The 26,568-nt window shown below is 38.0% G+C and overlaps 1 protein-coding gene across 1 annotated transcript in view; it reads right to left on the bottom strand.

Annotated features, from left to right (window-relative positions):
• The window catches only part of TOX (thymocyte selection associated high mobility group box), a 292,415-nt gene that overhangs the window by 141,659 nt on the left and 124,188 nt on the right, over positions 1-26,568 (bottom strand). The window contains exon 2 of the mRNA XM_069466469.1: positions 3,916-3,981. Coding sequence (XP_069322570.1) covers positions 3,916-3,981 — 66 coding nt within the window. The remainder of the gene's footprint in view (positions 1-3,915; positions 3,982-26,568) is intronic.

Here is a 26,568-nt window from a genome sequence, read left to right as displayed (position 1 = left end):
AGGAAGGAAAGAATGAAAACAAGAAGGAGGAGGAGGGAATGAAGGAAGCAAGGCAGGATGGAGGGAAACTAAACACAAGGAAAAGGTTCAGCAGAGCAAAGGCCAAGGTCATGGAGGAACTGATGTATTGAAAAATCTGGTTCAATCAAGTAACCTGAGCATCTCCATACCCTGACACCAGAAAAATCTCTGTTAAGAGATTATTTCTTGAATTAAAAAGATCAGTCCTTCTCAATCTTTTCACACAGTACCCCGACTGAGGCTGGCATGAGAAGAGCAGAGTCCCTGTGTCCAGAGAACAGGGGAAAACGCTGCCAATGTGGGTGGAAAGCACAGAATGAACAGGTAGCCATGGGAAAGGACATTCTTGAAACTGCCATCAAAGAAGAAAGAATGAGGAAAAGCAATGGCATGTGTTCAAAACTAAACTCAACTAAAACAACCCGGTGTCATGGAAAGTTCTGATGAAGAGAACTAGACGACTCTTCTTCCTTGGATGGATTTAATTCAGACCAGCATTTGTTATCTTAAGTACAGTGGCATGTAATGAACTACAGAAGGTACTACCATTATTCTAGGGGCTGGAGACTGGCCTGGAGTTTAAGAGAAAGAGGAGGAGCTCACAGCATGTGTCAAAGCCAGAGCCTGGGTGGGAAACCCAGTCCCTTCTGCCATGTTTTTGTGTTTAGTGGCATATTGGTCTATTGTAGGTGGCTTTTTAAGTAAATTCTATGGTATATATTTAAAGTATAAAATGTGGTAAGATACACACAGACAGTAAAATGGTTACTATAGTGAAGGAAATTAATATATCCCATCAGTTCACAAAGTTACTTTTTTTTTTTTTTTTTTGGTAGCAAGAACAGCTAAAACCTACTGATTTGGCAAAAATTCCAAATACAGTATTTGGGATAACATCCTCATGTTGTATGTTACATCTCTAGACATGTTCATCTTATGTATCTGCTACTTTGTATCCTTTTGGTCTAGATACTGTCACCTCCACCAAGCATGACAAGTTCAGAATGAGGAGCAGGTTTCTGATGAGCTGATTGGCCTTCCTGTCATCAGCTAGTCGCATTCTCCCACAAACTACAGGAAGGATCCTTTAAGTCCATGAGGTAGGAAGCGACATAGTCTCGTTAGCCAGGGCTTGGAAGCACACAAAGAAATTTTGGCATTGTATAGTTCAAATTCTACCCAGAGTAAGAAAAATTAAATGATGTTTAAATTAAAGTACTGAGTGACCAGCACAGTAATAGCTATTATAGGAGAAAACAGTCAATATTCCAAGAATGGCGCCAGAGTGAAGTGGAAGTCTTATGGGTTTTTATTGCATACTTGTCAGGCTTATTATAGGGCAATATATTCCATTTAAGAGCTGCCTATCAATTACAAAACTACATGCAAAAAGTTTTAAGGATTTGTATACTCTAGCTTAGGAGGTATAGAATGCATGCAGTAGATAGTGCCAAAGAGCCCTTTGGGACTGTCTAAAAGAATATCATTAATTTTTACGGTGTACTTCCATTTTTGGAGCAGTTCCAGCATTGGCTTTCTATAAAAATCATTTCAAGTTTAGAATTATGCTATTTGCTTGCAGCAACATCACAGGAGCAGTAGTGCACCATATGTTGCTACTTAGCAACTTAGTCTATAAGTCCCAAAGCATGTACTGATTTGAAAATTGAACAGGAATTATAATTGTTGAGTGATGCTATGAGGCAAGTTGTCTTGGATTACTAAACTATGCAGATGTTTGATGTTATGCAGGAAAAGAACAAAACTATTTTTTTTCCTGCAGGATGACTAAAATCTTATTTATGGTTGCCTAAAGGGGTAAATTGATTAAAATTCCCTAAAAGAATACGGTAATGAATTCTTGAACACACTATATTACAGTAAACAAAAGGAATGTTAAGTGTAAAATTTAGCTAAGGCCATTCAACTTATGTAATTTGTGAAGTTTATCTTCCCCCAGAGTATGTATTATGTTACATTAGTCTAATTTTTAAAATAGCACATTCTAAAAACATTTTCATATATACTACACTATTAAAGGAATAGTTTGCTTCTGGCTCACAAACCTGCCATATCTTTGGAAAGCACAAAAAGTATTTGGAGCTTTCTTTACTCCTTCTTTATAAATTATCACTGGCATTTAAAACATTCTTAGTAACTACTGACTGATATACTAAGAAAGATCATGGTAGTTGTTTGATTTCAGTAAATGCTTCATATTATGCATTGAACTTGAATTTAAAAATCTAAGGAGTCGAGCCATTATGATGTATGTGCTCTGAACTTCCAATCCTTTATCCAAAACTCTTTAAGAGGAACATAATGATTCTCTGAGAGGGAGCAGCTGCTTTATAAGAGCAATCATTTATGAGTTTGTGTTTCTACTGTTTCAAGCAAATTCAATTAGTCCTTACACTTCAAAACCCTAAAGGCACCAAAGAGATGATACCGGGTTGCTTTAATCTAATAGTAATACTAAACTTGTCAGTACAGTTTTGGGATTGATGGTTAGAAGAAAATTAATAGTAACATTTTTCATTTTTTAATCAAACAGTCCTATTCAGAACTACCTATGGATCTTGGAGGCTACTTAGCCGAATGAATTCAGTTAAGTAAGAATTCTAAATGCAAAGCTCAGCCTTGCAAAGGTATTCTTAGAGCGATCAACTCCGTTGAATGGAAGGAAATGTAGTCAGGATCTTTGAACTTCACGATGACCTTTTCGGCTGAATGATACAGTGTAGTTTCCAGAACATGTGCCAGAGAAGGCAGTGATCACAGTGACCCCTAAATGTAAAGTTCACAGAGATGCCGGCCTGCCTCCGTTTTGAGTAAAGCACGAGACGTTTTCTGCAGAGTGCACCCCTAACATATACATTAGATTTAGTTCACTGAAAACCACTCTGAAGAAAAATAGAAGCCCATTCCTCTACCCCTCCTGATTATCAAATCTATTTAAGCAGATATTTAGGCATCGAAAACTACTATGTTAGGGTTTACACCATGTTACTAATACATGAAACTCCAAACTACCATGGTTTTACTGTTCTGGAAAAAAAAGATGTTGGTGTCAACAAAATGCTCCTGTGGACTCTCCCTCACTTTCATTTATTTACTTTTGCGTACAATGTTCTTGTATTTTATGTTACACTGGCACCCAAGGGCAGTGATAATTTTGCTTTAAATGCCCTCACTGGATTAAAGGGCCTGGTCTTAAGTATCTAAAAATAAATAGTCAAGCATTTATTTTTATAAATGTAACCATTTACATTCTCATTGGACTTTTGTTGTCACTTCTCATGATTAAATACCTTGTCAAGCATTCTCAGTGAAATAGATACAAAGGTGCCCTCGAAAGTTTCAATCATGTCCTGCTTTTGGGCCTGAAAGCTACTCCCCCACCCCCAACCCCACCCCCACCTCTCACCTCCCAGTAGGATCCTGAGAGCAGCCTCACAGCGCCCACCGGCCATGTGATTTTGGTTATGCATGTAACATTCTGTTGAAAATGGCCCCAACAGTTGATAATTAAAGCTATTTGTGACATGTGTAGCTTATAATGATTAACTCGTCTACAGTCAGAAGCACAAATAACCTGCACCTGTAAAGACTTTATTTCCTAAAGGTAAAACAACTGTTTAGGAAAGATCATGCTGGCAAAACAGCTGCTTGCCGTTCTGGAGAGGAAACAAGGTAGTATCTTTCAACAAATGCCAACTCCGTGTTTTATCAGCTCTATCTCATTAACTGGAAACAAGGCTTAAATGCTTTGTTTATAAATTATGATTATTCCTGATTGCGGCAGTTACTGATAGTGCTACTCATTTGCAATGCAACTCTTTGAATTTGTTTAATTACAATTTGAAACAAGGCAGAGAAGATTAATTAACCCACCTGGCTGGCTGGCACATAGTCCTGGCTCGGCTCTGTCATGCTCATATACATGTTCTCACCGTCAAACTGCGAATGAAATAATAGTAAACATTCAGCAATCTTCACTGTGGGTATGTTTTGTTGTGTTTTTTTTTTTTTTATGCTTGTTTTTTGTTTTTTCACCATCAAACTGGAAAACAGTAGCCATAAAAAAATACTGCGGCTGGGACTATGAAAAATCTGTCATAGCAAGTGAGCCACATCTTTTCTTTGATGTTTCTGTTGTCATCCTTACTGACCCTGGATGTCAGTGATTTGGAGTAATTAGTGCTCTAGTAATTACAGCAAGCAAGCAAGAAATGAATGGTTTCCTTTCATCTGCAATCTGTTTTAAAACAAAATGGCTCATTTTGCACGCCATGTATACATATTGCAGTTCGGTTGTAATGAAGTATTAAATGAATGGCACGATTTCTGAAAGAAAGGAGCAATGGAAAATATATGACAGCACAGCTCAGTGCATTCTGAGTTTAGCTCTCAAAAAGAAAAAGTGCAGAGTTTTCATAATAGACTAAAACCGGCTTCAGCATCATAGCCTTATGATTAAAAAATTTTAACTTTACAATAATATTTGAAAAGAGCATGGGCCCCTATAATCATGGCTAAGAATGATAATAACAATAAAAATAGACAGGCACAGTGAAATTTCCTCTGAAATTTTTCAAAGACATAGAAAAAATGTATTAGAAATGCACAGAAATTCATACACAAATTTTCCAGTTAGGAACAAGACGGAAAGAAGAAATTCACAAGAGCAGCACAATTGGAAAACTATCAAGTAGTTCAAGCAACAACAACAATACCAACAACAAAATGCTTTTCATTATTTGGGTTTTTGAAAGCAGTAATCACTCCATTCAGACTTAATCCTCAGCTATCTTTAGTCACTTGATAAATGGGCAAAGCATTCTTCTTTTAGTTAGAGGAAGAATTTTCCCAAGGTAACAATCAAAACGCACAAAAACAATCAACTTCAAAGATCTGGGTCTGAACACACTTTCACTGACAGACGAATTTCAGATATGGGAACTTGAAATCTGAAAACTTACTTTTTTAAACTTAACAGTATTATGGATAGAGGTCCAAATGCACAGTCTTAAGGACATACCTTATATACCATCAAAAAAAGGTGTTATAGCAAAACAGAAAAATATTGTATTACAGACATTGCATTCCACCACCTATGAGCTGCTAGCATAAGAAGGTTATACAAACATTAAGGAAGCACTAAAGTTTCTAAATTGTAATCAGCAGTAGTGGGTGCCTTGAAGATTCACATAAACATAAGCTGTAAAAGTAAAGACCTCCCTAAAGACACTGAAGTATTCATGCGATTAAACTCAGAGAATCAAGGGATTTCCTCACACACCACCCTGTAAATATATTTCACATTATGTGAACAACCTAGCTAAACAGACATGAAATTACTTATTGAATGATGTGGTTGTTACTGCAAATCAGAAATAAAGAGAAAAGAAGCGCTGGGTATTTTGGTTGCTTTGTCAACGAGCTTAGGATCCCTGAGTCCGAGCGGCTTACCCAAGGTCGCTTTTCTGTTGGACAGGTGAACTCCTTCAACCCCCAACAGTCTTAGCCCCAACCATCTCCCTGCCACTCCCAACAATCCAAGACCTGACAATAAGCCTCACTGGGCATTTCTCCATCCCCACCCACTGTTGGAGTACACTGGTTTGTTTGCAAATGTTTTTCCTGTTAAGTTGCCAAATAACCATTTGAAATATGGACAGTTTCTCTGACTATAATAAACTAAACTGAAGTAGTGAAGTGAACCAAATACTCCACTGCCTATGCATATTCTATAAATGTGTTACTTTCTATTTCATCTTCTCTAACTCGTTTTCTAAATCTGGCATTGTTCGCAAGCCAACTAAGGCTTTAAAGTTTTGGTTTCAGTCTTTCCAAAGTATACGCTAATTGAGTATAGTCAATGTTACCGCTCTTGATAAGGACTCTTTCCTCAAAAAGCACCAATGCTTAAGTAATGCTGAGCCAAGGCTGAAACAGCATTTTACAATAAAAGACGTGGTTATAGGAGTACATTCTATGTCCCTGCCACCCGTATCTTGACAAATATTAAGTGATATGCATTAACTGATTTAATCTTCACAACAACCAAGAGTTAGCTATTATTATTACCCATATTTTACAAATGAAGCTACAAAGGCAAAGAGAAGTTAAGCTAGATACTTAAAGTTACATAGCTTATAGGAGGCAAGGCTGGGATTCAAATCTATGCAACCTGGCTTTTTAGCCTATGCACTTAACCACCAGAACACATAAATATATCCTGAATCATAATGATCAGTTGGCTATCAATGCTGAAAATCATATCAAAAAATTGTCAAAGCAGATTGATAATAATATCTCAATGACACTGGCATATTGTCCACACTGCCTGAAGTATTGTGAGGATTTCAAAAAGAAAGTGTCACAATGAGCTGTCAATTAATAATCAGCCTGGCAGAATATCTCTGGATGCTTGGAAGACTGAACAGGAGTATGATGGTTAATTTTATGTGTCAACTTGACTGGGCCACAGGATGCCCAGATATTTGGTTGAACAGTATTCTGGGTGTGTCTGTGCGGATGCTTCTGGGTGAGATTAACATTTGAATTGATAGACTGGGTCAAGTAGATGGTGCTCCCCAATGAGGGTGGGTCTCATCCAATCAGTTAAAGCCAGAATAGAATACGAAGGCTGACCTGAATACAGAAATTCCTCCTGCCTGACTGTTGAGGTAGGACATGGGTCTTTCTCTGCCTTTAGACGTGAACTGAAACACTGGCTCCTTAGGTCTCAAGCCTGCCAGCTTTCAGTCTGGAACTGCACCATCAGTTCTCTTGGTCTCCAGCTTGCCAACTGCAGATTTTGGGACTTCTCAGCCTCTGTAACCACGTGAGCCAATTCCTTACAATAAACCTATTTTTGTGTATCTATATATAGAGATATAGATACATCCTGTTGGTTTTGTTTCTCCAGAGAACCCAATACGGGTGACTTTTTTTTTTTTTTTTTTTTTTGAGACAGGGTCTTGCACTATTGCCCAGGTTAGAGTGCAGTGGTGGGATCATAGCTCACTGCAACTTCAAACTCCTGAGCTCAAGTAATCCTCCTGCCTCAGCCTCCTGAGTAGTTGGGACTACAAGCACATGCCACCATGCCTGGCTAAATTTTAAATTTTTTTGTAGAGTTGGAGTTTTGCTATGTTGTTTAGACTGGTTTTGAACTCCTGGCCTCAAGTGATCCTCCCACCTTGGCCTCCCAAAGTGCTGGGATTACAGGCATGAACCATGATCCCGTTCTAACTTCTTTTACTACTAGCAGGATATTCAGAACTCCTCTGAAAGCATGTTTCTGGAGGGCATACAATGGAGAAACACATTTATTTCACACTATTACTTGCTTTTAGAGGAGGAGAGCCACAATGATTTTGCTGTGAGAGTCTCTGGTCTCATTTCCTGTGACACCCACTTCCTGTGCTCCAATGTGTCCCACACACAAAATCACAGCCCTTTGTCCAGAATCCTTCTTTCCCTTCTGCTTGTTGCTTTGTTTCTTAGCCTCCTCAGCTCCCCCCTGGAGCTGGGCTGTCTCCAGGCTCTGGCTGCCCGGGAGCAGCCTCTGCTTCTGGGCAGGTTTTGTTATTAGGGGACTAACTCCGCTGGGCTGTCACCTACCAGAGAGCAGTTGCTTATTTTTAGTGTCTCTACAACATAGGGCCAAGCACATAATAAGTCTTCAGGAAATATATTTTGCCTAATTAACAAAAATTAACACATATTTGCTGGATTAAATAACACATACTTGCTTGATTATCTTCCTAGAAAAAGTGGTGACTTGAGAAGAGGAAGAAGATTCAGCTTTCAGAGAATGGTTTGATGGCTTTTGAAGGAGGCTGACTCAAAGTTTGTACAGTGGATTAAACTGGTGGATATAGGAGCAGGAGCCCTTAAAGGGAAAGGAAAAAAGAGGCAGAAAGGACAGAAATGGCCAGGACACCATGACTCAAATGCCAGATTCAGTTCTTCCTCAAGGTTTTTATTTAATAAGATTTCACTTAATATAAAACATATATATCGGCCAGGAATCAAGAGACCTGGCTATAAATAAATGTAGGCTCTCTTTCTGAAGAAATTTGAGCTGCCAAATAAAAATACATGTGCATCAGAACAGGCCTAGTTGTTCCCCTTGTGGCGAAGGATTGTGGGTGGACAAACTCCTGGGCCCAGAGAAGAGTAAGCCAAGATCCCAGCATGGGCCGCCCTCCTGACCTGCACTGGGTTAATACTGTCGTCGTACTTTCACAGCTCCGTCCAACCACACCTGTCCAGGGGCTGGCTGCAGGCATCTCAACGGGCCTCCTGCTGATCTTGAAATCTCAGAATGCACCCCATGTCACAGGCTTAGAGCCATTTGTCATTTGAAGTAGAATTATAGCTCATAGTCCTAGAATCTTGGTTTTGGAAAGATCCATGAAGACATCATATCTGAATCCCTATGTCATGATTGAAAAAATACATTTTTTTATTGGTTGTGAGGTCCATCTGGGAACAGAAACAAGGTCTGGATTCCCGTTAGAAGAGTTTTCCGCCATGACGTACTGCCTTGTGCTCCATCATGCATGGAGAGTGGGGGATCAGACCCTACATATGGCCATTGCGCTGAACTTCATCTCCATAAAAAGCAGGATCAGGTTTTATGACTCTTTGCATATGGGGTGTTTGCATGCCCCACACATCTGAAGGTACAGCATTTGCATGATTATGCTCTAAGGACCCCACCTTGCCCTACGGGAACACCATATGAGATGAGAGATGATCATTGTCAATAATTGTTGCAATAGAATTGTTGCATGAAACATAACTAACTGCATTTCCTTCCTTCTTATGTTCATCACAGTTACTATGCGGAGAAGTCAACTGAATTTAGGCATCAAAAATTTTCAAAATATATCTAAGCTTCCTAGGACTTTAATTTCCATGTATTCTCAATTTAAAACCTGAAGTAAAGTTTGGAAGAATAAATAGACTGACTTATTTAAATCTAAATGTAAATGGCATCAACCCAGGATTAGCCTTTCTGACCAAGTGCTTTTAGACTCTTTATTGTGTTTTTATTTCAAAGCACCAGGGGATGCAATCACATAAAAAGTCATTTATAATCTTCTAGTACAGTTTTTTGAAATTGTTTTTAGAGGATATTAACCAAACCCATAATCCCAAAGAGCTTTCAGACTAGGTGGTTATTATTTCTTCTATTTAAAAACTGGAAGCAAAAATCTAGCACCATCTGAACATAGCAAATGACGAACAAGACTGGGTGACATTAGGCTACCAAAACCACTGAAACAAGAAAAATCAAAGATAGAATTCAAGTATAAATCAATCATTGGCTCTGGTATACAAAATGGGATCTTTTTAGGGAAACCATTAAAAGAAAACCAGAAAACTGCTGCTGAGAGGGGGGAAGAAAAACCTCATGGAATTCATGAAACAGTACCACATTGTATTGCCTATAAAGGGAAAAACCTTACATTTCTGAGTGTTTTTTGAAGGAATATTTGATACTTTGATTTTTTTAGAAAAAGGGCTAAAAATGGAAATGTTTATAACAGGGAGTTAATTTGACATTTCTTAGAAGATGCATTCTAATAAATCATTGTAAGAGAGGGCAGTACCCTCAAAATAAAATTTCCATTTTTGTATTGCTTGGCCCAATATAAGATTACAAGTCATCTATTTTTTTTAATGGAAGAAATAACTTAATGAAGTCAAAGAACTTTGCTGCTTCATATAGAGCAAAGCATTGGAAAGTTAAGCACGACACGAAGGGTGAAATGTGCACATGAGCACAATTATAACACTGTTCACATGCGCAGTAATGACTGAGCAAGGCTGACACCCCACTTACTCCACATCCTCAGCATTCTCAAGAGGTCAGGAGGCACCGGAGAGGGAATACTTGGCTATTTATCTCCCAGTGTCAAGGCTGAGCCTGTTGATGCAAGATAGTCTTGAGTCCTCCGGCCTCCAAGCTGGGCCCTGCTGAATGAAGCTGGTTCTGAGCACAGTGGGCCCTGGAGAAGTAGCTCGAGCTGAAAGGAAGCGATCAGGAAAGCCAAGGATATCAACCCCCAAAGAAAAGAGAGCAGAGTTACTCTGCTAGTGCTTTGCACAGGTGTGTGTTCCAACCCAGGAGGACATGGAGCTGACCTAGGGAAGAGCAATCACTCTTGGTGGGGCTCCTGTCACTTGAACTTGAGTGGTAAACGCTCACTGCAGGTTTGAACACTAACTATGGAGAGGAAGAACGGCCCGAAGCATAGCATGGCTGCTTGGAAGACTTGGCCATGGGCAGGGAAGAGAAGGAGAACATACTAGATCCACAGCTTAGAACCTGGACTTCGCTCTGGGACTGAATTTATACTCTCATTTTTGTCCTAGTGATACATTTGTTTGAGGAAGAACTGCTTATCACGTTCCCTTTGTTACCCGTGAGAACTGAACTTTTCAATAATAATGCTGCTATGCATTTTATCCTAAATCTGTCCTTGTAAATGCTGTCCTACAGTGTGGCTCAATGGCATACATCTCAAGGAGAGAAATACAGCAGTTTCCCTCTGCTGTTAAGGGTAAGGCTACAATGCAGTGTTTTCCATTGTTGTATTTTTATTTTGGGTTTTTTATTTTTTTGGTTTTTCAACAAATGCACTAAACTTATTAATTCAAATTAACATTGCATTCTTTTAAGTAGTCAGTTAATAAGTTTCACAAGTGAGCTCACGATGTCATAATGGTCCAAACCAGTTTGAACTTCTTCCTTTGGATGCACCTTCTAACTCCATTAAATATATTAAGCCATTTAATTTTTGTAACAACCTTGTAATACGATGACTATTATTACTCTTATAGATGACAGAACTGAGACACAAAGCAGTCAAATAACTTGTCTGTGATGAATCCAATGACATGCTCCCCAGATCTGCTCAGCCTACCTGACCATCGGTTCTTGGCCACTGACCTTTGCTTGGCTTGCACAGCTGACACCATTGCTATGGTCATGCAGCCCCCAGGGGAACCCCTTCTGTTGCCACCACAGCGACAGATCAAGGTGTCCTCAAGCACAACACCAATTTATGTAAAGAAGCTCTGCACCTGAGCCACAGCTGAGCAAGTTCTGCCTTCCTCAGCATCTGTGCAGAAGGGCTAGGTAACATACGCTGTGAGTATGGGCAATCACTTACTGCCCTATGGAGAGGACTGGTCCAGGGTTTCCCCTATGGCAATTCTGGAGATGTTCCTTGTGACCACCAACCAGAGATGACTTATTGCAAAGCCTCTTGGAAACATGCTCTTTATGTTTTGCTCTCCCTGCCTCCCCATCTCTTTTCTTCCCCCTCACTCTAGTCTCCCTGGGCTTGCACTCCCAGCATTGCCATGCAAGCTTTCACTGCAGACACTGCTTTCTGGGGAACATGGACTAAGATAGTGCCCAATGGCACCTGTTACTAAGTGACAGCACTCTTACCTGCAATGCTACACTAATCTCATCCCTCCTTTGTTCTGCTTTCATTACATTATTTTTAAGCCATGAATTCTATTTTAAATTCCTATGCAAAGACAGAAAGAAACTTATGAAACAGAAGAAACAAAAATTTCCTATATCATGAAAGCAATACTCCATTTGAAAAAAAAAAAACAATGCAAGTTTCTAGGAAACTTCATTAATGCCCAGCTTTCAACACCAAGCAATCCATTTTCAGTATGTATTATTTAAGAAAGAAAAGAATGTGTGGATGAGAGCTCAACTAAAAAACATTCTGGTGGAATTTAATGGCAATAAGTTTAATGGAATCAACATATGGTTTTTACTTTTAGTAAAGATGCAGACCACAAGGTGTCTGATACAAGAAAATGAGGAGCAAAGACTTCTAATTCCATGTAGGGGCCTTATTTTTTTTTTTTTTAAACAATTCTCAAGTAATTTCTGAAATTTTATAAAACTGAAAGCTGTAAGACTATACACTGTTGTAGTTGAAACTCAGTGCAGTTTCAAATGATTGGTTCAGAACATTTCTCTGACTTGTCATGCTTTAGACAAATTTTTCTGAATCCAGTGTGAAGGGAACAATTTGAGAAGTACATTCAAACTTGCTGCCTAAACTCACTTATTTCCATATCATATCAGCTCTCACCTCATTTACCACAGCACCTAAATTCTACCTAGATGTGGAATGAAAATTACGAAAAGTAATTACTTTGGGGGGTTGGCCCTTTTACTGCTGGTATTTCTTTTTAAGCCCAGTGAATATTTTTCAGTATCTGACAGACATGTGGAGAAAAGGTGAGAATATTTTTCTACACATGTCTGGCTTGAAAGAGTACGCTCAGTTCTGGGAACTTCAAAACAAGAAAAATGTAAGTTTAGAAGAAGTTCAGGGCATTGAAAAGGTTATGGGAATTGAATGACAGATGTATGAAAAAGAGTAACAGAGAAGCTATATTTAGGTAACCATTGAGTGAGCTGAAAAGAGTTATAACTTTTAAAAAAGACTGAGGACCAACAATTCTTGAATAATTTTGACATTAAAAATGGTAGTACCAAATAAAAATACAAATAAGAAGGTACAGGGTTATTAAGATGGAGATTCTCACTTCCCTATTATTATTACTCAGACAAATTACATTGTGACTAAGTATAGCAATTATGTTACAGAAATAGACTTTTGGTAATTAAAATCTCCCAGCAGTAAGACAGGTGTTTAAAGGTATTTTGGTATATTCACGGCCAACCTGACCAATTAGAAACATAAGATGGTCAGCCTAGATCTACAGTTACTCAATTTTCTCTTAGAGATATTTGACATTTATTTTTTCCATATTCCAGAGTTGCTATTTCCTAAATGAAAACATGATGCCATTTTAAAAAGCTGGATTAAATAGCAGGAAAAAAAATCCTTCAAGTCATTGAGTATGAGTGTGGATTTGTCCATTGTGAAAGGGAGCAAAGCTGTGTTAGCATTTATTTTTCATTTTGAAGATTTTGAGAAGTCATTTAATCCATTGTTAGTTACATCCAAAGCAATATAATGTTTTATTTTTCTTTAACATCTTCAAATACTATATAGTTATATCCATTCTTGCCTAGTCTCCTTTGATATTTAACCCATGATATCCATGGACTTTTCCTGCTGATTTATCCACATTTTTATGAATATTATGGCATAATTTTCCTTGTTTTAACTTAAAGCTTCACACATAAGTTGTTCCCTTCTCAAGACATATTCATTCCATGTATTTTAGAGTTTCAGTTTCAACGTTTCTTTTGTTTACTGTAGTTCTATCCAATCCCCCTAGATCATTCTCCCACTCCCATTTGATTACTTTATTTTTTCTGGTAGCATTTTCCCAAATAATTCATCCTCCTCTTTGACAGCGTCCATTTTATAACATGATACGTTGTCAGAAACATGTTGGAGCTGAAACTAGAAGACTTATTGCTGAAAACAGCTCGCCTGCTTCTACTCAAAGCCTTGGTTTCTTTTGTCTTACTTTCTAGAATGGCACCATGTGATGCTATTTTGCCGAAAAACTGGGAGACGAATGTATCATTGCGTGATGCTAACAGGCATGAACCACCTAGTATGATCTTGCTGGCACACTAAAATGAAATGATAATCACCCCACTCCTAGATAAAAATGTGGTAATGATTCATTCATTCATTCTTTCATTCACCAAATGCTCATTTTGCACCCCATTATGTGCCAGGCACTGACTCATTTAATCCTCACAACCACCCTGTGAGGGAAACAATATGCATTTCCTCTTACCAATAAGAAAACTGAGTCCCAAAGAAGTGTTACATACTTCTAACACCACTGCTGTCTGTGTCTACCTCTCTATTTTCCCTTGTCACTCTACAATTCATCCTTGCTTAGCGATTTTCATATGGCCAGGCAATCCCTGCCTCTATGCCTTCCCATCAGCTCATCTGCCCGGAATACCTCTCCATTTCCCACTTCCTGTCATGTATCTCCCTGTTTATTCCGAATAACATGATCATAGAATTTATCTTCTTCTGAGAGTGCAAGGAAGTAATATTACTAATTATGATTGAACAACAGGCATAAACTTGGACTCTCCCAGCCAAGGAGAATCTTCTCACCAGACGGTAAGCCTGCAGCGACATCATGGATGATTTCGGTCCCTTCTCTGCGCTTGCTTAAGTTCTCCACAGCATCTGTGTTTATCACAGCCCGTATCTCTTTGTACTGTCATTAGTTCACTACCTCTTTCCTACACTGGACTATGAGCATTTTCAGGGCAGGAGTGTCCTATTTATCTTTCTATCCCCAGCATTTTGCATATGCCTTGCACATCTTATTTACTCAGTGACATTAAATGAATGATTGAATAAATTCAGCGCAATATCCTGAGAACGCGAAGTATTTCAGCTATCTTGCTACTCCATTATGTTGCAGTAACATTTATTCCATGTGCTTTCACTTCCAAATCAATTTCTGTCCATGAAAATAACTGATCCTCCAGGGGTACTGGACAAAAGCTTCTATAAACCAGACCACACTTCCATTTTCTATTTCTTCCTGTTCAACGGGGACTAAATTTTCTTTAGTCACTCTAAGTTTGAATAATTTGAAAAGCAGCTCATTTTATGAAAGCTTAGATAATAGCTAAAAGCTTCATGGCACCAGGCAGTCAAGTCCTCGATCTCCTCATTGATTCTGGTAGTCTGTTCCAGAAGGCAGCTTGTGCTCACGCTGCTCCGGATCACGCTGGTTTGTTCTTTCACGCCAACACCCAGCTTGCTGGTGAACACTTTGCTCTGAATCTGTACCGGCATGCTGAGGAAAAGCCAACCGGACTGGCAAACAGAGTGCAGTGCGTTCTTTCCCTTTCCCATGTTGTGTGTGGAAAATTCAGGCTTCTTACTCCCTTACAGGTGAGGCAGAACAGGACAGAAGGGAAGAGAGATTCTATCACGGAGAGGGTGTGAAATAAAAAGACCCAGATAGGACTTCTGGTTCTGACACTTCCTAACACACTGGTCTTGGGAACGAGAGCAAAAATTGTACGCTCCTTAGGCAGTTATGTCAGTTTCAAACGAAATGTGCAAAAGCATTTGTAAATTGTAAAGCATCGTATATATATAAACCCCGTGCTACGTGCTGGAAACTATGGTACTTCCCCCTCATGGCAAGTTGATTTGACTGTTTCCATCATTAATTGGAAAGATCAATAGGTGGAAAGTAGTACAAAGAATCAGACTCAATGTGCCCTAAAAGACCTGTGAAAAGGTCTTTAACATGGAAAATTACACATAGACATTAGTTTTTATCTCTATATATGTAAATGCAGCCATACCTTAAATATGAGATGATAGAAAAGAGATGAAAGAAAATAATAATGAAATCAACGAAGAAATGAAAACTTTGTAGATCATCATGAGTATGCATGTGTATGTAAGGATATGTGTACAAACATTTTTTTTTTAGCAATATGCATATTTATTTACTCTGTGTGTACAAAATATTTTTCTCTTGCAATATTCTATTTGGCTAATGTTAAAGTTCTTTCAGATTACTTAGCAGAGCAGCTATAATAGGACAGTATTAAAAGCTACCACACAAAACTGCAGGAGGAGTTTTCTAAAAATGCAAACTGCTAGTGAACTCTTCTCAATTCATATAGAAAATATCACCCAGTCATAAAATAGTACATAATATCATATTCACTAATATTGCTTCAGGCTAAGTTATTGTCATAAAATAAAGATATCATACAGATTGACATAAAAATATAAGGTTATAGTTAAAGATAATAGTATGATATAGGGTGATATAGGCCTCCTATTGCATTTTATTTTCCATAGCTTATTAGTTTTATGCATTAAAGTATCCATAAGATAATAAACAGCCATTGTATCTAATTGAACTGTATAACAATTTTTGTTCTAGTTCAATAATTACATAACCTAGCTAGATGCTTAAGCATTTCAGTAATCAGTGTTCCTTATAAATGCTCACATCAAAGAAATGATGTAATCTCTTCTACTCTTGCATTCTTACCTTCTGTAAAAAACACTATTATTAATACCTTTTATGCACTCCGTATATGCTATGAAAAATTGTGGCATATTTTTATAACCATTAAGTAAATTAATATTAATGTTAGATTAAGTGGTTTAATATTTTTTTGCTTCAAACACCTTCTGAACAGTTCTGAGCAGAATATACATATTTTATATGTATCTAATGAGTCTTGTCTCCAAGAAATCTTTCAATGTTACTTGAGACATTAAACTTGCAACAAATAACTTAAACATGTATTGAAGAAAGAATAGGATGGAAACTAAACATTAGAACAAGATTAAATTATCTAAAATGGATTTTTTCTTTTAAAAGCAGAACAATGCTGCCTTTTCTTCAGAGCTAATACGACTTTCTTCAGAAAGTGATATTATAGTGCCTATTCCCATTCTACATAATTTAGGCAACAAAGCTCTTTCAACACATGACAGGAAATATCCCACATCTAATATTTAAAATCCATATTTTACAAGACCTCATTACATTCCATTTTCAGGCAGTGAACCTGCATTTGTAACAATCCATTTATATTAGTGGTTCCAAAAGCTAATGCAGTTTCTCAAAACACATACTTTCTAACATTTATGTAGATTGTACATGGTATTTTTAAAAACAGTGCATTTTCACACTGTCAGATTATTGAAAAGGGAAGGGCTGGTGGATATGCATTCTTAGTAAAGGCTATAAGGCTCCATGCATCTGCTATTTTCTCTGTAACTACCTTTATATTTTATCCAACAGCAGCCACTGAAAACTCGTTTTTCAGTCCAGTGTTGTTCAAGGTGTGAGGCTCCCTTAATGAAAGGTTTCTGTAATGCCAACTGCACTAACTATATGGTTTAAGTAATTCCATTATTCAGATGGTTATTAGCATTTCCTTGGTTCTTTTTTGAATTCAAACTTTTGTTTGATTTTGTTTTTTCAATTGCTTTGCTCATTCTTATTCAATAATATTAAATATCACAATGGATATACATACAACCCACATCATCTGTGGAAGTGGTTCTCAACTAAGGGTGGTTTTGCCCCACCCTGAGGAGAGCATTTGACATTTGACAATGTCTGCAGACATTTCTGATTGTTGTAACTGACAGATGCTTCTGGCACCTAAGGGTAGAGGCCAGAGATGCTCCTGTCCATTCTATACTGCCCAGGACAGCCCCCATAGAAAAGAATGACCCAGTCCCATGTCGACAGTGCTGCTGTTGAGAAACCTTGGTCTACGACATGGGTTGAGTTTGTGGGTTTGGTCATTTTCATGAAAAACTCTGAGATGAGAGATGAAGTCAACTATGAAATGATTCACTTAGGTAATACAGGTAGCTCAAATTCTAAATCATGTAGTAAGTCTACTTTTAAAAATCACTTAGCTATGGCCTAACTAGTTTGTACAATGTAATATAATTACCCAACTCTTACGGGTCTATAGTACTATTCCAGATGTTTTGGGTGTGGTGTTCAAAAAAATAACTTAAGAGCTTTGATCATCTCAGGCTTACAACTCTATTAATTCAAAATAAAACATACACTGTATTACACATACATTGTGTACAAGTACTTTGGGTAACTACAGGATAACAAAAGAAAATTTTCAAACTAGACACGAAACTGTCACTTGTCATGGTTAAAACCTAAAAGCTCCTAGAAAAATTAGAGATTTGTTAATTAGGATTCTATTTATCCTTTCATGTGCAAAACTAATTATTTGTTTGCAAGATGCTACATCTTCATTAAAACCATTAGTATTCTGCTTAGATGGCAGTATTAATTTTATAAATGGACCTGGAATTTCACTACTGTTTCAAGTTCTTAGGATAAGTGAGTATTTCCAAGAGATGCCCTTTCCAAGAAAGGGCAATTCTTTATAGTAACAAAAGGCATTATATCTAATTCACACTATGCATTATTTTTCAAGTAGTCTTACTGGGCAGGCATTATATATTGTTCATATATAAATATGTATAAAATTATGTATACAATTTATATTTTATTTTTATATTTATAAATGTGTGTACATATATGTATTAATATATCTTGAGGGGGAAACACTATTTTTAAGCAACATAAAGTCATCTCTTTAATTTTTCTGAAGAAGAGGAGTCTATGACCAGGTTATCTTCTAGAAGAGCAAGCAATCTAAAATTAATTAACACCTCAATTGGAATGTATTCCATACTTTTTAGGCAGCATACAGTTCTGCCTAGGAGATATTGTGGGTTCAGTTCTAGACCAGAGCAATAAAGCAAATATTGAAACAAAGCAAGTCACATAGAAATCTCAGTTTCTCAGAGCCTATAAAAGTTATGTTTACACTGTGTTTATTAAGTGTGCAATAAAATTATGTCTAAAAAACCAATCTAAATACCTTAATTAAAACATACTTTATTGCTAAAAAATGCTAACAATCATCTAAGCCTTCAGCAAGTTATGATTTTTTTGCTGGTGGAGTGTCTTGCCACGATGTTGGTGGCTGCTGACTAATCAGAGTGGTGGTGGCTGAAATCTGAGATGGTTGTGGCAATTTCTTAAAATAACGATAAAGTCTGTCGCATAGATTGACTCTTGCTTTCGTAAAAGATTTCTCTGTAGAACGCAGTGCTGTTTGATAGCATTTTACCCATAGTAGGATGTCTTCAAAATTGGAGTCAATTCTCTCAAACCTGCTGCTGCCTTATTAACTATGTTAATTTAATCCTTTGTTATTCCAACCATGTTCACAGAATCTTCACCAAGAGTAGATTTCATCTCAAGAAACCACTTTCTTTGCTTATCCATACAAAGAAACTCTTCATCCATTCACGTTTGATCGTGAGATTGCAGCAATTTAGTCACATCTTCAGACTCCACTGCTAATTCTTGTTCTCTTACTATTTCTACCTCATCTGCAGAGACTTCTCCCAGGAAATCCTGAACCCCTCAAAGTCATTCATGAGGGCAGGAGCCAACTTTTCTCAAACTCCTGTCAATGTGGATGTTTTGACCTCCTCTCATGAATCACCAATGTTCTTTGTGGCATCTAGAATGGTGAGTCCTTTCCAGAAGGTTTTTGACTTACTTGGCTCAGAGCCATCAGAGGGATTACTATCTATGGCAGCTATAGACTTACATAATGTATTTCTTAAATAATATGACTTCAAAGTCAAAATTACCCCTTGATCCACGGACTGCAAAATGGATATTGTGTTAGCAGGCATGAAAATAATACTAATCCCTTGTACATCTCTCTGCCAGAGTTCTTGGGTGATTAGGTGCATTTTCAGTGAAGAGTAATATTTCAAAAAGAATCTTCTTTTCTGAGCAGTAGGTCTCAACAGTGGGCTTAAAATATTCAGTAAACTATGCTATAAGCAGATGTACTGTCTTCCAGACTTTGTTGTTCTATTAATAGAGCACAGGCAGAGTAGATTTAGCATCATTCTTAAGGGCTCTAAAACTTTCAGAATGGTAAAGGCTTCAACCAAAAGTCAACAGCTGCATTAGTTCCTAACAAGAGAGTCAGTCTGTCCTTTGAGGCTTTGAAGCCAGGCATTAACGTCTCCTTTCTAGCTAGGAAAGTCTTAGATGGCATTTTCTTCCAATACAAGGCTGTTTCATCTACGTTGAAAATACGTTGTTTAGTGTAGCCACTTTCATCAATGATCTTCTGGGTAACCTGCTGCAGCTTCTACATCGGCACTTGCTGCTTCACCTTGCATTTTTATGTTACGGAGACAACTTCTTTCCTTAAACCTCATGAACCAACCTCTGCTAGCTCCTGACTTTTCTTCTGCAGCTTCCTCACCTCTCTCGGCCTTCACAGAATTGAAGAGAGTTAGGGCTCTGCTCTGGATTAGGCTTTGGTTTAAGGGAATGTTATGGCTGGTTTGACCTTCTATCAAGACCACTAAAACTTTCTTCGTATCAGGAATAAGACTATTTTGCTTTCTTATCATTCACATATTTACTGGAGTAGCACTTGTAATTTCCTTCGAGAACTTTTCCTTTGGATTCACAACTTGGCTAACTGTTTGGCACAAGAACCCTCACTTTCAGCTTATCTCAGCTTTCGACATGCTTTCCTCACTAGGCTTAATCATTTCTAGCTTTCGATTTTAAATGAGAGACATATCACACTTCTTTTTACTTGGACTCTGAGAGGCCATCACAGAGTTATTAACTGACCTAATTTCAATATTGTTGTGTCTCGGTGAATAGGAAGGCCAAGGAAAGGGAGGGAGGTGGGGTAACAGCTAGTCAGTGAAACAGAACAACAATGTTGTTCAACATCAAACAATATTGATCAAATTCGCTGCCGTACATGGATGTGGTTCGTGGCACCCCAAAACAATTACAATAGTAACAGCAAAGATCACTGATTACAGATCACCATAACTGATATAATAATTTAAAAGTTTGAAATATTGCAAGAATTACCAAAATGTGTTACAGAGGCAGGGAGTGAGTACATGATGTTGAAAAAAACGGCACAAGTAGATACAGGGTGGGCACAAATCTTCAATTTGTAAAAAACCCAATCCCTGTGAAGTACAATAAAGTGCAATAAGATGGAGTATGTCGGTATTTGTCTCCCCAGTTGTGATTTAATAACATTATGAGGTTTTTTTTTCTCAGCAGGTTGGGCATAGAGGAGGTGTCTCAGGAATGTATGCAAAGGCCAAGGCAGTCTGCCTGGGATTTTAGATGGCCCCAGGCAATGCACAAAGTATATGATCTGACACGTGGATAACTAAAAGTGAGAAAGGGGAGTCTAGGGCCACTTCAGTTTGAGTGGAATCGGAAGACAACGCCAGCAAATTAGAAATGGTCAGAGAAAAAAATATCTATAAAAGGCAGAAATCTGGGAGTTCATCTGGGTTCCCTTCTAAGCCTTGAAATGACAGACACTCTCTAGGCTGCTGGGACCTACCTTTCAAACTGGGCAAGTTATTTTCATGAAAAATGTAAGGCATGTTCATGCAGAGTATTCTGACAATTTTAGACAACATAAGCTACCTAATGTTTGTAAGTATTTAAACACATTCCTAGATGAAAAACTATACGTTAATGGGTTTCATTTTAAAAATAGCATATTGCTTAGCTTTTTTTAAATTAATAAACCTTATCTTTAAGAGTAGTTTCAGGTTCACGGCAAAATGGAGCAGAATGTACAATGAGTTCTCACATATCTCCTATCTACGCACACACACAACCTCCGCCACCACGGACACCCACCACCAGAGTGCTCTATTTGTTACAACTGATGACACTACATCGACACATCATTATCAGCTACAGTCTGCAGTTTACATTGGGGTTCAGGCTCTGTGTTGTACAGTCTGTGTATTCTGACAAATGTATCCACCATTGTAGTATCAAGCAGAAAAAGAGCTATGCTCTTTTTAAAATTTTTTAAAGTATTTTTTTGTCTACACAATTAACATTACGAGGATTCTTTTCAGCCGGTATTGTCTATATCCACCTCCAAAAAAGTGCCATTGCTGAAAATAAAGCCTCTAGCCTAAAATCCTACTCGTAGTCCTTACCACACTGAGTATTAATTGGATTTTTCTTAAATTATCATTAGAGAAGAGCTATAGAAAATGATATGCCTATTTAATGCTCTGCTCATTTGACATGATACCTTTCCAGAAATATCTGTAAGTAGATACAGGATTTTATATGGATTAAAATGTCAGTAGTTGATTTCATAAAGAGGCAATAGCACGATTATACTTCTTGTGCTGTTCCATACTCAAACTGAATTTCTGGGAACATTTCCAACTATCACCAACAGTCTTTCTAGGTTAGTGACCAGGAATGTTTACAAGTGACTAAATTTATATTATTTGGACCAAAATTCCATTTGTGTTTCAGGCTATGTTGATATGGAACAAAGCAGAGTAGAGAATTGGCAATTATTCTATTAATTTGATGAATGTGGACAGCCATACCAGATATTTCAAAGCACCAAATAGATTTTTTTATCTCAATGATCTAATTTTTGAATCAGATAACTGCCAAGACTCCAACTTCATACTGTTCTGTATAAAGTTCTTCACAATTTTCCAGAATTGCCAGTTATCAGCTAATTAAGGGAAATGTATGTAAATATATGGATATTTTTGCATTAAAGGTATATTTCTCACTCCATATTGATGACATAAAGTGAAACAGAGGAAAAATATAGACAATTATGGTGATTTTTGTCCTGCTTCTCAAATGGCCAGTATATATTAAAAACAATGCAGTGTGGTGGCTAAGATCAGCAGCTTTGGAGCCAGCATGCTTAGTTCGAATCCTGGCTCTGCCTCTTAACTATGTATGTGACCTATGCCTCACTTTTTCTATCTATAAAATGGAGAGATAGTACCTATCTTTCTCAGGTCCTTCTGAGGATTAAATGAGTCAGTACATACAAACTGTTTAAAACAGAGCTCAGATCTTAGTAAGCGCTCAATAAATATAGCTATGATCTTTATATTTAAATTCATCATTAAAATTAGCCAAAACCATGAAGATCTTTTCTGGATGATGAAAATGTTCCAAAACTAGATTTGGGGGATGGTTCCATACCTATGTAAACTTAATAAAAAATCATTTAATTGTCCACTTAACACAGGGGAATTTCATAGTAATTAAATGAATGATACCTTAATACAGCTGTTATTAAAAAAAAAAAAAAAAGATTGACCAGCCTCATTAAGTTAATAGCATTAGGCTCCTGAGCTGTGAAGCCCGAGAGTAAAATCAACAAAGCACAGGGAAGGAGGGAGGCGACGCCATGGCAGTACAGCCTGTCCCTCCCCTCTCTCCCCTTGTACCAACTGTTTGCTGTCACAGAGCTGAAGGGCCTCTGACCTTTCCCCAATCCTGAGGAAATCCCACTCTCCTGCTTTCTTAGTCCCTGCTTCAAAGTCACAAAACATTGCTAGAAATAATCATGAAGTGTGTTGATTAATTCCACCATGCAATCATGTTTTCCAATCTTATCTAGGCCCTGATTGTACTGTTCAGCTTTTCCACTGAGTTTCCATCACATTTACCATCTTGCCTATTGCAAACTTTTTTCGTATCTTCCTTCTATGATGATTAACTTTGTCTCTTTTGTACAGAAAAGTCTACCCAAATGAGCTCCCTTAATTCTCCTCCTCTTCACCTCCACACTTTTGTTTGAACCCAAACTCTTTCTTTCTTCTTCCTTTTGGCTTCAGAGATACATTTTTCTCCCTTCTCAAGAATATTCCCTCCCTGTACTCTCAAAACTTCTCATCTTTTATCACCACCCCCCATCCTATAAAAAGGCTCAGATTCTTCTTTATTCTTACAAACAAAACAAAACCCAGACAAGCAACCGATAGCTCTTCTCTATCTTCAACTACCCTGTGAAATTACTAATTTATCTCACTCTCTTCCATTATCACAAAACTGCTCTGAGTATTAACACTTGGCATGCTTCTGCGTGCATTGCTAACCACTCGCTGCCTCTTGACCTAAGGGCTGGGCTGGCATCTCCACTCCTTACATTCTCTCTCCCTCCTTCAGAACGGACACCCAGACCTTCCCTCTTGGCTCTCTCAGCCTTTGATTATCAAGCTGATCTCTCCAACAGACTCTGCTATGCCCCCAGCCCCCTTCACTCACCCCCAAATCCTCCCCAAAGGAAATGCTGATCACATGCTCTTCTCAGGGAGGAGCTCCCTTCTACAGAGAAATCTCTTCAGGCAGGATCCCGATCCCTGTGCCTCGCTCTGGCTTTCCACTTTTACTCCCTGTGGACATCTTCATCAAAGAAACCTGTCAGAATCCTAAGTTGACTGTGTTGAGAGCTCAAGTCTTTTCCTCTCTACAACTGTTCCTCTATTTTTATGGATGGCACAATTCACGCTCCTTTGCCACTGAAGCCCATAATTTAAATATCCCATGAATCCTTCTCTTTCCTTTGCATACCATGTCCTGCAGATTATAGACCTCAAATATTCATTCCCACCACTTCATTCCCAATCTGTGCCCTCTCACCCTTGTCCAGCCTGTTGGCATCATCACCTAACTGTTCTCTTCCATGTAATCCATTCAATATTATTCTGGGAATAACGTCCTTAAATTGTAGCTTTGATTATGGTTCTCCCCCACTCATAAATATGCCCTGGCTTCTTACTGCCAATTGAATAAAATAAAGCCTTCTTATTTGGATATTCAAGCTTTCTGCTATCTGCTCTTAGCTCAATGAAGCTGGAACCACTACCAAACCGACTGCTCCACATGCCCTCTGACATCTCCGTTTCCCTCCTCTCTGCATTTATTCATGTGGTTCCTCTGGTTGGAATGTCATTACTATATCACCAAATGTCCACAGTCAACCATCCTTCTTCTTCAGTCTTTCCTAAGTCTCAGCCAGAGTGAGATTCATCCCTCTTCTGAATTCAAAAAAACATTCCTTCCATTACTGTTTCTCTTGCATTTGTGTTACTATCTGCCTGGAACATTTGTGCGTGTGTGTGTGTCTCACTTTATCGACTAGCTTGTAAGCTCACTGAGAGCAGAGACTGTGTACTCCAGTCTAGTTTGGTGCCTATGCACGCACCACTGTGCAGAATGGTGGTTCCCATACATGACAAGCAGCAGAATTCCCTAGGGGGCTTGTTAAAACACAGACTACTGGACCACTCCCCAAGTGTCGGAGTCAGTAGTCAGGGAAGGGGTCTGAGAATTTGCATGCCTATCAAGTTCTCAGGTCATGCTGATGGTGCTGGTCCAAAAACCACAGTTTAAGAACCACTGGCACAGAGTTAAAGCTTCTAGGCTCAAATCCACGTTCTGCCTTTTAAATGCCATGAAACTTTAAATAAGAAGGCAAACTTTTTGAGTCCCAAGTTCTTCATATGTAAAAGTGAAATCATGATACTGCCAAACCTACACACATCCAGGACAGTCATTAAAATCAATCACTGAAAATCTGTAGAACTCCATATAAATAAATGTCAAATGAATAAAAATAATTATACTGTCCACCTTGGAATGTCAAATCCATTTTGGTGATATATTCCTCAATGCCCCTTTGTTCTTGCTCCAGTGTATGCTTTGGTTTATTCTCCAGTGAAATAATCACCTCCCTTTTTCCCTGTAGAGGCTCATCTGTAAAAAGTGTTGGATAAGCCCAATGCCACATTAAAGATCAGAGGCAGTCAATATATTTTAGAAATTCCTCACTTGGGTTTGCAAGGTGCACATGGAAGTAATTTGGCCCGTCAGCTGAAAAGCTTCCTTCACTGCAAATGAATGACTTGGTTCATTCCATATTTGTCCCTGAAATCCAGGGAAGTATCAGGGTGAGGCTAATTTGCCTTGGGAGAAAAACTTAAATGAGTATTAGAGAACTGAACAGTCAAAATAAATGACGTTTTATATATTTTTTAAATTAAAATTAATGCAAAAAATCCATCATTATGGAGAAAAGCTTCATGACATTGGAGTCAGCAATGATTTCTTAGGTATGACACCAAAAGCACAGGGAACAAAAGAAAACATATATAAATTGGACTACATCAAAATTAAAAACTTCTATGCATCAAAGGACAGAATCAACAGAGTAAAAGGCAGCCCATAGAATGGGAGAAAATATTTGTAAATGATGTATCTGATAAGGGACTAACAACCAAGTATAAAGAAGTCCAACAACTCAACAACAACAACAAAAATCTGATCAAAAAATGGATAAAGACTTGAATAGACACTTCTCCAAAGAAAATATATATAAATGGCAACTAACACATGAAAAGATTTCAGCATCACTAATCACTAGGGAAATGCAAATCAAAACCACAATGAGATACCACTTCACACACATTAGGATGACTATTAAAAAAATTTAAAAAATGAAAATGAAAAAAACCAGAAAGTAAGTGTTGCCAAGGGTGTGGAGAAATTAGAACCCTCGTGCATTATTGGTGGAATGTAAAATGGTGCAGCTGCTGTGGAAAACATTATGGCAATTCCTCAAAAAGTAAACACACAATTACTATGTGATCCAGCAATTTCACTTCTGGATACATAACAGGTACCCAAAAAATGGAAAGCAGAATCTGGAGGAGATACATATAAACCCATGTCCCCAGCACAGCATTCACAAGAGCCAAAACACGGAGGCAACTCAAGTGTCCATCAGTAAATTTAAGTGATAATGGATAAACAAAATGTGGCATATACATACAAAGGAATATTATTCAGCCTTAAAAAGGAAGGAAATTCTGGCACATGCTACAATTTGGATGAACCTTGAAGATGTTATGCTAAGTGAAATAAGCAAGTTACCAAAAGACAGAGACAAATACTGTATGTTTCCACTTCTACGAGGCACCTAGAATAGTCAAATTTATACAGACAGAAAGTATAAGGGCAGTTTAGGGGAGGAGGGGAGATGGAGTTACTGAGTAACGGGTACAGAGTTTCAGTTTTTCAAGATGAAGCAAGTTCTGGACATTGGTTGCACAATAATGTTAATGTAACACT

Source organism: Eulemur rufifrons, chromosome 3, assembly GCF_041146395.1.
Source record: "Eulemur rufifrons isolate Redbay chromosome 3, OSU_ERuf_1, whole genome shotgun sequence".
NCBI classification, from domain to species: domain Eukaryota; kingdom Metazoa; phylum Chordata; class Mammalia; order Primates; family Lemuridae; genus Eulemur; species Eulemur rufifrons.
The sequence above is the reverse complement of the archived record's forward strand: the minus strand, read 5'-3'. Positions and strand labels throughout refer to the sequence as shown.